This window comes from Erythrolamprus reginae, chromosome 1, assembly GCF_031021105.1.
Source record: "Erythrolamprus reginae isolate rEryReg1 chromosome 1, rEryReg1.hap1, whole genome shotgun sequence".
Taxonomy (NCBI): domain Eukaryota; kingdom Metazoa; phylum Chordata; class Lepidosauria; order Squamata; family Dipsadidae; genus Erythrolamprus; species Erythrolamprus reginae.
The window spans coordinates 219,307,562-219,321,422 of record NC_091950.1 but is presented as its reverse complement, the minus strand read 5'-3'; the positions used below and the strand labels follow the sequence as shown (position 1 = coordinate 219,321,422).

The 13,861-nt window shown below is 43.1% G+C and overlaps 1 protein-coding gene across 7 annotated transcripts in view; it reads left to right on the top strand.

Annotated features, from left to right (window-relative positions):
- The window catches only part of LRRFIP1 (LRR binding FLII interacting protein 1), a 423,100-nt gene that overhangs the window by 370,758 nt on the left and 38,481 nt on the right, over positions 1-13,861 (top strand). For all 7 annotated transcript variants that reach the window (XM_070732252.1, XM_070732246.1, XM_070732249.1 and 4 more), the window contains one exon: positions 486-565. In XM_070732252.1, coding sequence (XP_070588353.1) covers positions 486-565 — 80 coding nt within the window. The remainder of the gene's footprint in view (positions 1-485; positions 566-13,861) is intronic.

Here is a 13,861-nt window from a genome sequence, read left to right as displayed (position 1 = left end):
CATGCTGCTGGCCAAATGGAGCTTCTGAGGGGCGGATCCACCGCTTAGAAGCCCCATTTGGGCATCCAGAGGTCTTGCCTGGCATGTTGCTGGCTGAAGTGGAGTTTCTGAGGGGCAGATCTTCTGCCCCTCAGAAACCCTGTTCTACTGTCCGGAGGCATCGCCTGACTTCCCCCCACATGGCCTTCCCCACCCTAAAATACCATGTGCACTTAATAAGTCTCTCATTCAATTAGCCAATGCGTGAGCAAAAGGAGAGAGTACGAGATTCATTCGCAGAAATTGTCAGGTTATGAATGGAATGGGCAGGCTCCATTACATTCGTAACTCAAGGACTATCTGTATTACTGAAATCTGAAGAGGGAGGAAGAACCATCTGCTGATGGGTAACAGCTGTGTGATTAATGCTAATGGATGCTAAAGGAGTTACAGTATTTGATAATTATTTTGATGTCAGTCATGACTTTTCATTGTTATTTATTTAGGAGATGCAAACAGGCAAATCAGTGACCTGAAATTTAAGCTTACAAAATCTGAGCAAGAGATTACAACACTGGAACAGAATGTAAGTTTACAATAGTCTTAGTAGTATTCTTGAATTGCCTGGTTTAGTGTGGTTATTTGTAATTTTTATCTAAAATTTTATCTAAAAAATTTTTAAGATAAAATTTTTTATCTTAAATTTTTTAAGATAATTTTTTTTATCTAAAATGTTATCTAAAAGTGTTAAAGGAGAAATTACGTTGTCTTAACTCATTTTCTTCAAAACTATTTTCCATGAAATTAGTCATTACTGTTTAATTGTTGTTTATTTTTAAATTTTAAATGTATTAACTAAATGCTAATATAGGATAATTTGATTAATTTGGTTCTGTAGTACTTGATTAATATTTTGAAGTAATTTATGGCTTCTGGATTCAAATACGTGTTCATAGAATGGAAGGATTGGAAGAAACCTGTCTGGACCAAACCTGGCCTGGTTATATCCCTTATAGATAGCCAGCAAGGATTTCTGGTGGGTAACCTTAACAAAATTTACTGAGCACTGAAGTGTTTGAGAAATTTCCTAAAAGCTGAACCCTATTATTACTCCTTTCTTAAAATAGTTTTAGATAGCTTTTGTGGAGTTCTGTAATTCTCAGTAAATGGGATAAAACTGTAGCATATTTATCCGAGGTGAGGACCCGGATTGTGGGGGCAATAGCCTAGCTCTGTTAAAAAAGTGCTATTGCTAACATGTTGTAAGCCGCCCTGAGTCTAAGGAGAAGGGCGGCATAAAAATTGAATAAATAAATAAATAAATTTATCTGATATTGGCCTTCATTCATATTAAATTCTTCCAAGAATCTAAAATATTGTAATATATCAATATACTATATGTGCTGATCCAAGCCGTGTGGCCTTTTGCAATTAACAAATGGAATTTTAGATTTTTCAGTGCTATTGTAACTTTAAACAGTCACTCAAAGAACCGTTGTAAGCTGTTGGGAACAATCTGGAACAAGTGTATAGTGAAAAGTGCCCACCACCCGACAAGCATACATACCCCAAAATCGGGGATGTTTCTTGTATAAACCATTTTAACTCAAGAGCAATGTATCTATTTACATATTATAGAGTGATTCCAATTTATTCCTTGTAGCTTGGTCTTGGATTCTACTCGCCATATATCGTCTTACCTTGTCCCACCGTCCCATCAGTTGTCTTAAGTCAGTTTCATTATCCAAATTCATCCTTTTATCCATAATTTCAAATTGAATGTGGTCCACCATGTACCTATACCAATTTTGCATTGTCCATTTTGTCGCATCCTTCCAACCCAAGACTATTACCGCCTGAGCGCTTTCTACCGCTGCTTGTTTTATTTCTCTAAATTTTCCCATCGCATTACTTTTGACTAATATTGCCATTTCCTTAGTAATTATTCATCGTATATTTAATTTTTTGCCAAAAATTCTGCACTATCGGGCATTCCCAAAACATATGCACTCCTTTATCTTGACACCAGAGCCAAAATACCCCTAACATTCTGCTGAAAGTATGCAAGTTGAATGGGAGTATAATACCACTTATGTAATATTTTCCTTCTCATTTCCCTAATTCTTGTATTCTTAGTTTTCCTTATATTTTCTACTATATTTTCCATCTCTTGTACCTCTACTTGGGATTTGATTGCTCATGCGTCAGATATCCTAGACGCCCTACCTCGAGCTCTGATGTGATTTATTATGTAAAAGGGAATTTCTCCCTCAAAATACTATAAATCCTTCTTGAAGAAAAGCACAGGAGTAGAGCATTCATAGAAGTTCAAAGAGAATCTAAAGATTTATGGTTTCAAGCGAAGACGGAGATTCTTTCACTATTACGAAGTGAGTACAATTAATCTTAAAATGGTGGAAGGTGGCGAGCCGAGCCTCCGAAAAATTGAATCAAAGTTAGATCAACTGTTACAAATTGTTACAGGATTTGAACAAAGATTTATTACAGTGGAGACAGTACTGGGAAATCTTTCGTCAGACATAAAATCAGTTAAGAAAGATGCTGACGTGGCTATCGAAAGAATTTAGAACATAGAAAAACAAGCTAAAGATCAGGAAGACACTATTTAAAAAATGAATTACAGAATTGCTAATCTGGAAGATCGTCAAAGGAGAAGAAATTTACGTCTGTGTGGGTTTAGACAAGACTTTGCTTCAAACTCAAATTTAAATGAAGCAATAATTGGTTGGATGAAAAAGCAAGGTACCCAAGTTGGTTCTGATGATATTTTACGTGACAATTGGGCTGCCCCACGTAGAAACAGGGAGAGGCAAAGAGACATTGTTATGGCCTTGACCAGTGAGAAAAAAGCTGAGATTATCTACAAGTTTTTGAAAAGTTGTGCCAGCCTTAAACAAGATGGAAACGAGATAAGAGTTCTAACAATCTGGAAATCTTCAAAAGTCCTGGATCATTTTGCTCAATAATAAATAAGGATCCAAGGTGGCGCAGTGGGTAAAGGCCACTAAAGCTGACTAATAGATCTGCAGGTCAGCGGTTCAAATCTCATCACCTGCTCAAGGTTGACTCAGCCTTCCATCCTTCCAAAGTGGGTAAAATTGTGGGGGCAATATGCTAGCTCTGTTAAAAAGTGCTATTGCTAACATGTTGTAAGCTGCCCTGAGTCTAAGGAGAAGGGCGGCATAAAAAAGTAAATGAATGAATGAATTTATAATTTTGTTGGATTGGGGTCTGGTTTTAGTATCTATAAAATAGATACTAAATAGATACTAAGTAAAATATTTAGTATATTTTAGTATTTTTTATCTGGTTTGGGGTCTCTATCTGCCAACCTGCCTTCCATTGAGGATCTGTATACTGCATGAGTCAAAAAGAGGGTGGTGAAAATATTTACTGACCCCTTGCGTTCTGGACACAAATTGTTTCAACTCCTACCCTCAAAATGTCGCTACAGAGCACTGCACACAAGAACAGTTTTTTCCCCCGAACGCCATCACTCTATTAAACAAATAATTCCCTGAACACTGTCAATCTTTTTACTAAGTCTGCACTTCTATTACTACTAGTTTTTTCTCATCATTCCTATCATCCTTTTCCTCCCACTGAGGACTGTATGACTGTAACTTGTTGCTTGTATTCTAAGATTTTTATTAATATTGATTGTTTCTTCATTGCTTATTTGACCCCTATGACCTCATGATTCTTGACAAATGTATCTTTTTCTTTTATGTACACTGAGAGCACCAAGACAAATTGTGCACCAAATTCTTGTGTGTGTCCAATCACACTTGGCAAATAAAGAATTCTATTCTATAAAGAATTCTATTCTATTCTATTTGATTTGATTTGATTCGTAGTTGTGTGGTGACAGATCACATTTTAGGTCCAGGTTTGCATACAAATATTAGCCTGCTTTTTTTCCACCATTGCTCCTTGGAGGATGCAGGCTATGTGAAATTGCACAACCAATGTGTGTGAATGTGTGTTGTCTTTTCCTTTTGAGCAAACAATTCTCCAGCAAGTCTAGGATGGGGCCAGGGGGATAGACAGGAAGGGTGGATCTCATGGATGGATCTCTCAGCCCCATCAGGGAATGTGGGGGAGAGGAAGGATATGGTGGGGGTCCCCCTTTCAGCATGTAGGGTGAGGGTTCCTTGGGGGCTCAACTTCCCTTGATCAGGATCAGACAGTAGTACCATGGATGGGGGTCTCTGGGGAGTTTTTGGAGTAGGGGAGTGTGTATCCAGGCTGCCCAGAGTCCAATTATGTCAGCAGCAGACAATAGGCAAGCAGGAAAGGACAGACAGATGACCGACCAAGATAGTGGATAACCACTTAACATTAAGGGGCTGTTCTCTGCTGACTTTTGGGGTGTGTGGGTATTTTTTTTATTTTTTCCTCCATACAAACTTTTTCAATACATTTCAAAATACCTTCATATTACAATAAACAGTACTGAATTAGTAAAACAAATATAATTGCCCCCCCCCCCAATTATTTGTTCCAAATTAATTACTTCTGGTATTCATTAATCCTCCCAATCTTGACCTCTGATATTGTCATCTAGATATCTAATTTTTTTCTAATTGAATTCAACATTCCTTTTAACCTATATTAAATTAATATCCTTATTCTCTTGCAAATTCAGGTATGCCATCATGCCTACTCCTCCTTCTCAAACATTCTCCAGAACCCTTACGAAAAAGACTTATCAACTATAAAGGGGGAAAAATCAGATTATATTAAGAAAGAAGAAAAAGAGCCAAACTCTGTTACTATTAAAACTAAAAAAACCAACAAAACAAAGAACATATTTTAAAAAAATCATAGATATTAATCCATTATTTTAAATCTTCAATTGTTAAACATTTATCATAATATTATAATCATGTGAAATTATTGTAAAACTCAATCAAAACTTCAATATGTAAATAATACTTTTTCACATTTGCTTTTCTATTATTTAATTCAATATAATAATCAGTTAATATTCAAAAACGTATCATTTCATTCATTAACTTTCACCAATCTTTTGCAATTTCAATAATCTGAATAGTCTATTCTATATAGTTCTATATTTTAATAAAATTTCATAAAATCACACATATCTTAAAACAACACCTAAATGAATCTAATTACATCATTCCACAATAAATACATATTTAATAATCTATCATCCCTCTTCACAGTGCCAATCCCCTTTGCCAATCCCCAAGAAATTTCTTTCTTATCTTTTTATAACCCATAGTTTTCTCCTTTCCTCTTTCTATTCAAGCATAGAATCTTTCCAAACTTTATTTCCATTTTAGTTCCTTTCTTACTCTGCCTATTCCAGGGTGTCGAATCACATCTATTCTCAATTTTATTAGTGCTTATTTTTTTATAATCATCATCAAGGATGTGACCCTCAATCTAATTCTTCAATCAAAGCATTTTCTGATTCATTTGTCTTTTTGCATCCCTTGCCCTCCTCTTTCAACTCATGAAATATGAAATCATCTATCTTATCAATATTAAATCCTTTAATCTGTCCCTTTTGTAAGTGCCCATCTAATGATACTTTTATGTTTCCATCCTTTTTTCCCTGTTGATCAGTCTGTTCCAGCTGTTCGGCACTCTTCTCTTCTTCTCCTTCACTTTCTCTGTAATCCTGATTAAAGCTTTGAGTAGAAGAAATGGTGTTGTTGTTTCTATTTTCTTCTTTTCACTATTTAATATCTTTAAGTATGTCCTTAAATAAGTCTCTTATGTCTTCCATCTCATCCAGAGTTAATATATCAAAAGGTTTTGTCCATATTGTGCAATTAATCTTTCTATTGTCCAGAAGCCAGATTTCTTCAAATGAATCAATCTATCTTTCTTTTTCTTCTCCCCCTTTCAAGTTCAGCTAAAGTTCAAATCCAGAATGTTTTCTTTCTTTTTGAGTTCTCAGCTCCTCTTTATCACTTATTGTAAAAACAATCTGCCCAGTTCCATTGCATCAAGGTCACAACGTCTTTGTCCGTCTGTCTGGGAGAGGTTTGACTTGGTGACACCTAAGGAAGTGGACAAGGCCATTGGAGCTGTGTGTTCCGCCACCTGTCTACTGGATCCGTGTCCCTCTTGGTTGGTTTCGGCCAGTCGAGAGGTGACGCGGAGCTGGGTCCGGGAGATTGTCAACGCCTCTTTGGGGAGTGGGTCCTTTCCGGCTCCTTATAAGGAGGCACTTGTGCGCCCCCTCCTCAAGAAGCCTTCCCTGGACCCAGCCATACTCAATAACTACCGTCCAGTCTCCAACCTTCCCTTTATGGGGAAGGTTGTTGAGAAGGTGGTGGCACTTCAGCTCCAGCGGTCCTTGGAAGAAGCCAATTATCTAGGTCCTCAGCAGTCTGGATTCAGGCCCGGCTACAGCACGGAAACTGCTTTGGTCGCGTTGATGGATGATCTCTGGCGGGCCCAGGACAGGGGCTTGTCCTCTGTCCTGGTGCTTCTTGACCTCTCAGCGGCTTTCGATACCATCAACCATGGTATCCTTCTGCACCGACTAGAGGGGTTGGGAGTGGGAGGCACTGTTCTTCAGTGGTTCTCCTCATACCTCTCTGGTCGGTCGCAGTCAGTGTTAGTAGGGGATCAGAGGTCGACCTCTAGGTCTCTCCCTTGTGGGGTGCCTCAGGGGTCGGTCCTCTCCCCCCTGCTATTTAATATCTACATGAAACCGCTAGGTGAGATCATCCAAGGGCATGGGGTGAGGTATCAGCAATACGCCGATGATACCCAGTTATACATCTCCACCCCATGTCCAGCCAACGAAGCAGTGGAAGTGATGGGCCGGTGTCTGGAGGATGTTAGGGCCTGGATGAGTGTCAACAAGCTCAAACTCAACCCAGACAAGACGGAGTGGCTGTGGAACTTACCTCCCAAGGACAACTCCATCCATTTCCCTGGGGGGAGAATCACTGGCCCCCTCAGAGAAGGTTCGCAACTTGGGTGTCCTCCTCGATCCACAGCTGACATTAGAGAAACATCTTTCAGCTGTGGCGAGGGGGACGTTTGCCCAGGTTCGCCTTGTGCACCAGTTGCGACCCTACTTGGATCGGGAGTCACTGCTCAGAGTCACTCATGCCCTCATCACCTCGAGGCTTGACTACTGTAACGCTCTCTACATGGGGCTACCTTTGAAAAATGTTCGGAAACTTCAGATCGTGCAGAATGCAGCTGCGAGAGCAATCATGGGCTTTCCCAAATATGCCCATGTTACACCAACACTCCGCAGTCTGCATTGGTTGCCGATCAGTTTCCGGTCACAATTCAAAGTGTTGGTTATGACCTATAAAGCCCTTCATGGCACCGGACCAGATTACCTCAGGGACCGCCTTCTGCTGCATGAATCCCAGCGACCAGTTAGGTCCCACAGAGTGGATCTTCTCCGGGTCCCGTCAACTAAGCAATGTCACCTGGCAGGACCCAGGGGAAGAGCCTTCTCTGTGGCGGCCCCAGCCCTCTGGAACCAACTCCCCCCAGAGATTAGAACTGCCCCCACCCTCCTTGCCTTTCGTAAACAACTTAAAACCCACCTCTGCCGCCAGGCATGGGGGAATTGAGATCCTCTTTCCCCCTAGGCCTTTACAATTCTATGCATGGTATGTATGTATGTATGTATGTTTGGTTTTTATATTAATTGATTTTTAATCATCAATACCAAATTACTATTCTACACTGTTTTATTGTCGCTGTTAGCCGCCCCGAGTCTCTGGAGAGGGGCGGCATACAAATCCAATAAATAAATAAATAAATAAATATTCAGTGAATAACAAATCCAACCAAATATCCGCTTTAGCTCAGCTTCTAAAAAAATAAAAATAAAATCCGTGTCAAGGTCTCCTTCCGGCATAGTAACTCGCCCTTTTTTCCAAACTTTTTTCTTCTCAACCTTTAGCACAAAAACTTATGTTTGTTCTCCTTCCAGATGATTTCCGACGCTTTAAAACCTATCTTTCCAGTATGTAGTTGCCGCAGCTATGGGCAACCAAGGTTGTTTTACCCACTGCTAGTCGAGGTTGAAAGCCAGCCCGCCATGGAGTATGCTGACCCAAAACCAGCGGGGGACCAAGAGCCCTTTTTAGCCCCCCTCCAGGGAGGTTCCAGGCCGATCCAACAGGAATCTGCACCCCCAAACAGCAGGGATTTGACATCCATTTGTAGGAGCACAAGTGATGCCATCTGACCGCGGCGCTGACCATGCCCCTCTCCCTCTGTTCTCTGCTGACTTGTTGCTCCTCCCTCCTCACTATTGAGCTGGCGAAAAACTGCCAGGATGAAAAGCCTATCTGCTCAACCTGAGCCTCCATTAACTTGAGAAGCAAAGAGGGCCTGAAAAAGAGGCCGCCATCTTCCCCGATTTCTTTTTGCCAAGGGCTGCAAATAGTGTCCATTGTGTGTGTGTGTGTGTGTGTTTTCAGTGTGGCTCTCAGCATATGAATCAATACAATTATTTTTGGCACAATATTTTTGATATGGCATCCAGTGTGCCAATAACAACTGGTGCGATTGCAGCTGGCTTGTGCCATAATCTTTCAACTTCAATTTTCAGTTTTTGATCTTCTCCAATTTGCCTTCCAAATCAGCTATCTTCTGGTATTACCACAGTTATCCACACTTTCCTCTTTTCAACCAGAATTAAATCTAGTGTGTTATGAGGCAAGACTTTATTAGCGTGTATTCAGAAACCCCACAATCTTCTTGCATAAGCCAAGCAAGAAGTCCTCCGAGTCCTTGGAGAGGAGCGGCATATAAATCCAATAAATAAATAAATAATAAATAAATGTGATTTACTGTTTCTTCTGCTTTTTTTACCCAATCTGTACTTAGAATCGTTGGATAATTTTTCACTTCTGACTTTGATTGCATTAGTTTGAATAGCTTGCTCTTGAGCAGCCAAAATCAAGCCTTCAGTTTCTTTGTTTCCCAGTTCCAGTTGTAAGCTATCATCAGGGTTTATCTTTAACTTTCCTTCAAACTTTTGTAGAAATCGATCAATTAATACTTTTTCCTTACTGGTATTTACATTCTTTCAATGTTCCTATTTTGTTTCCTGTACATTCAATAAATTCCACTTTTTAAGTTGCTTCAATGCTTGTGTAGGCAGCCAATGCAAGCTTTTCATCTTCAACAGTTTGTTTAATTTTAAGTAAACCTCTACATCCATTTCTATGGAACAGCTATAATTTATCAATATCAATAGGGGGATGTAATACATAGTAAAAATATCCCATTTTTCATTCTCACAAGATAATCTTGTTTAGGAAGGACAGGATTTTTTTCCTGCCAGTCCCACAAATAATTCGGTCCTATGCCATGGAAAGGTTTATAAGTGATAGCCAGCACCTTGAATTACATCTAGAGGCCTTGTGAGCAGTGGTGTAATGTCACTAATTACAATGACATGATTCCTTCTTGGATTGTCACCCTGGTTACTTTGTGAGTTATGTTAAAGCTTAGATATGGTAATGGACCAAGGGAACTTTTCTAGATGTATTTTTAATGTTGCCGGGATAAGGTGGGGTCATGCCTTATCTCACTACCCAGGTCCCTACATCCTAATTATTTTGAATTTTCTCTCTAAGTACAGTGGTACCTCAAGATACGAACCTAATTGGTTCCAGGGGGAGGTTCGTAAGACGAAAGGTTCGTAAGACGAAACATTGTTTCCCATAGGAAATAATGTAAAGTCAATTAATCCATGCAACAACAACAAAAAAAACCCGCAAAAAAACGCTGCCGCCCGGCTGTCACGTTTTAAAACAGCTGGGGGGGGGGGCTTCCCAGCAGCCTCCTGAACCCGGTGAAGTGACGTGGAGGAATGGGAAGCTTCCCATTCCTCCAAGTCACTTCGCCGCTCCTTTCCTGGCTAAACCGTGCGGCAGGAGATAGGCTTTGAGTTTTTGGCTGGGGGGGAAGGTGAAGTGCTGGGGTAGGGTGGCCGGACCTCCTGCCTCCTCCCCCAGCCAAAAACCCAAATGTCTCCGCTGTAGCAGCTGCTGCAAGAGGCTTCCCCGCCGCTCTGTCCCACCCATCGCCCGTATCCAGTAGAAGCTGCCACCCGAGCGGGAGGCGAAACACTGGGGTGGGGGGGCTGTCGGGACACCCCCCACCCCAGCACTTTGAATCCCGCCGGCCAAGAGCACTCGGGCAGCAGCTTCTGCCAGACACGGGCAATGAGCGGGACAGAAGGGCGGGGAGAATCAGGAGGCTCCTTTGGCGGCTGGGGGCTGCCTGGCTTTGTGATTTTGGCTGGGGGGGGAGTTAGGAAGGTCCTACTTCTCCCCCCCAGACAAAAACTCAAAGCCTATCTGCTGGATACGGGCGATGGGTGGGACAGAGCAGCAGGGAAGCCTCTTGCAGCAGCTGCCACAGCCACCGGCTTCCGCGCCGTCCCACCCATCGCCCGTATCCAGCAGAAGCTGCTGCCCGAGTGCTCTTGGCCGGCGGGATTCAAAAGTGCTGCGGTGGGGGGGCTGTCGGGACACCCCCCACCCCAGCACTTTGAATCCAGCAGCTTCTGCTGGATACGGGCGATGGGTGGGACGAGCTGCCACAGCCACCGGCTTCCGCGCCGCTCGTCCCACCCATTGCCCGTATCCAGCAGAAGCTGCTGCCCGAGTGCTCTTGGCCGGCGGGATTCAAAAGTGCTGGGGTGGGGGGGGCTGTCGGGACACCCCCCACCCCAGCACTTTGAATCCAGCAGCTTCTGCTGGATACGGGCGATGGGTGGGACGAGCGGCATGGAAGCCGGTGGCTGTGGCAGCTGCTGCAAGAGGCTTCCCCGCTGCTCTGTCCCACCCATCGCCCGTATCCAGCAGAAGCTGCTACCCGAGCGGGAGGCAAAGCACTGGGGGGAGAGTTGTCAGGACATCCCCCACCCCAGCGCTTCGTTCCCACGGGTGAGGGGCGTGGAGGATCGGGAGGCTAAGTCTCCTGCAGCAGGTGGTGTGGTGGGGACCTGCTGCCCGCGTGAGCCAGGAGGCATTCAGGGCGAAGTGCGTGGAGGGTTTGGCGTTTGGGTTCAGAAGGCTGCTCGGAAGCCTCCCGACTGTTTTAAAAAGTGACAGCCGGGCTACGGGGCTTCCCAGCATGCCTCATGGCTCACGCGGGCAGCAGCAGACCCCCTTTGGGTTTTCGGCTTGGGGGGAGGGAGTTAGGAATGTTCTCCTGCCCCCCCAACCGAAAACCCAAAGGGGGTCTGCTGCTGCCCGCGTGAGCCATGAGGCATGCTGGGAAACCCCGCAGCCCGACTGTCACTTTTTAAAACAGCCGGGAGTTTTCCGAGCAGCCTCCGAGAACCGAGAACCCAAACGCCAAATCCTCCACGCACTTCGCCCTGAATGCCTCCTGGCTCACGCAGGCAGCAGCAGACCCCCTTTGGGTTTTCGGCTCGGGGGGAAGGAGTTAGGAAGGTCCTCCTGCCCCCCCCAGCCAAAAACCCAAAGGGGGTCTGCTGCTGCCCGCGTGAGCCAGGAGGCATTCAGTGCAAAGTCAGGGAAGCCAAGCCGGGTGTGGCGGCGACAGCGGCAGTGCTGCTGCTCACTTCACCCGGTCCTCTCCTGCCTCCGGCGCCGATGTTCCCCGCTGCATCGGGCGCCGCCAGCCCCGAGTCGGACACACCCTTGCCGCCGCGCCCAGCCGCTGCCCGCCCCGTCCTAGCCGGAGCCTGAGCCGGGCCCGCTCGGTCGCGCCTCCTCACCCGCCGCCCGCCCAGGATGCAGACCTGCTGCCTCTTCCCTGTTTGACAGTAAGAAAAACAACCTTCAAAGACACATCAACAAAGACCTATATTGTGAGGGGAGAAAACAGGACACGTATGAGCAACTGATCAGGATTTATAAAGATCCTGACTCTAAAAACTCAAATATGGCTGATTAGAATGTAGCTTGCACAGATATAGAACTGATAAAGAATGTAATTGTTGCTGCATTTAAGGAAACCACACACACTTTGATTATTTTAAAAGGCTGCCAGAGTGTCTGGAAATTACTTTCAGAGCCCTCAAAGGAGAGATACAAGATATCAAAATCACTGCAGTTCATAGGCATCTAGGACAATTGATCGTGGACACATGGATGAGCCCGCCTCATCTTGGTTTCCACAGTCCAGCTGACCCACCTCAGGTGTTTCTCCCTGGCTGGGCTCCACAGACACTTAACTAAGCCCCTCACGCCAGGCAATCCCTGCTGGTCTTTGTCCACGGCTGACCTTCCCCGAAGCTATACTGCCACCATTACTACCTTGCCTCTTCTCCCATGCTATCTATTCACAGGTGCACTGCAACATATATCTCCATATCTGATTCCCCCCATGGGACGATTAGCTCTACTTGTGATGTGTCCACCAGCAAGAGTGTCAGCGGCAGGTGGGAGAGACAGCAACAGGACTTTCCCCTTGGGGATTCTTGTAGGGGGTGGAGACAGGTGGCACAGGGGCGGGTGCTTGCAGAGAGAAACACCTGTACAATTTGGCTTCAATGACAGGCATTGCTGGGGGACAGCGACAGCAGTGGTGTAGGGAAGTAGTAACTGCAGTCTCAGGATGGCATTGAGCAGAGTGGCTGTGGCAGGCAGCTGGATTGGGGAAGGCTATCACTTTCAATGGGAAGGGAACAGTTGAATGCATACACAGCAGCACACATACCTTTTGTTTTAATGGCATGGAGTCTGTGTTGACACTTGGCAATTGCCAGGAAAAATAGAAGCATTTCTTCTTTTTTATAAATATGCAGCTTGAACATACATGATTTGCCTGCCAAAATTATCTGCAATATAGCTTTCATACAAAAAAAAATCTATTTCATCCTTGTTAGTGATAAATACAACTAAAACAGTTCACAATGCATTTATTGCCATTCATCAAAGCTCTATTTGATCCATATCTCTTGTTCTCTGCTGCTTTTTATACAACCAACTTCATGTTTGAATGCATATACCAGCTGAGATTGTTAACACAGGGCAACTGTCAGCCTCAATGCTGCTTGCTTGCTTCAGCTGCCATAGAAATGGGGAGGGAGGTTAAATTTATTCCTAAATATTTAATTTTTTTCGTATTAGTAAATCCTAATTTTGTTTCTAATTCCTTGGTTTGCTTATTCGTCATATTTTTGGTCATAAATTTTGTTTTTTGTTTATTAATTTTTAGGCCTGCTATCTCTCCATATTCTTCTATTTTCCCGATTAAAAGCTGCCCTGATTCTAATGGTTCTTCTAAAAAGAAAACTAAGTCATCCGCAAAGGCCTGCAATTTATATTCCTCTTTTTTATTTTTGTTCCTTTGATGTTATTGTCTTTACGGATCTCATTTAATAAAGTTTCGAGTACCAGTATAAAGAGTAAGGGAGATAATGGGCATCCTTGTCTAACTGCTTTATTTATTTGGAATGTTTTAGTTATTCCATTGTTAACTATTACCTTGGCCTTCTGAGTGGTGTATATATTGTCTATTAGCTGTTCAAATTTGGAGCCGAATTTCATTTGCTTTATTAACCTTTTCATATATTGCCAATTCACGTTGTCGAAAGCTTTCTGTGCATCCAGAAAGATCAGTGCAGTTTGTTTATCAGGATGTACTTCGTAATATTCAATTATATCTAATATGATTCTTGTATTATTTCTGATTTGTCTCGATGGTAGAAAACCATTCTGATCAATGTGTATAGTTTTGTCTAGTATTTTCTTTAATCTTTCGGATAGTATTGAAGTGAAGATTTTGTAATCTGTGTTTAGAAGATATTAAATATTTAGGAATAAATTTAACCAACAGATGCTCAACAGTAAAAGAAGATAATTACATAAATTAGCACTGCACACCAAGACAACTAGACACAAGAACAGTTTTT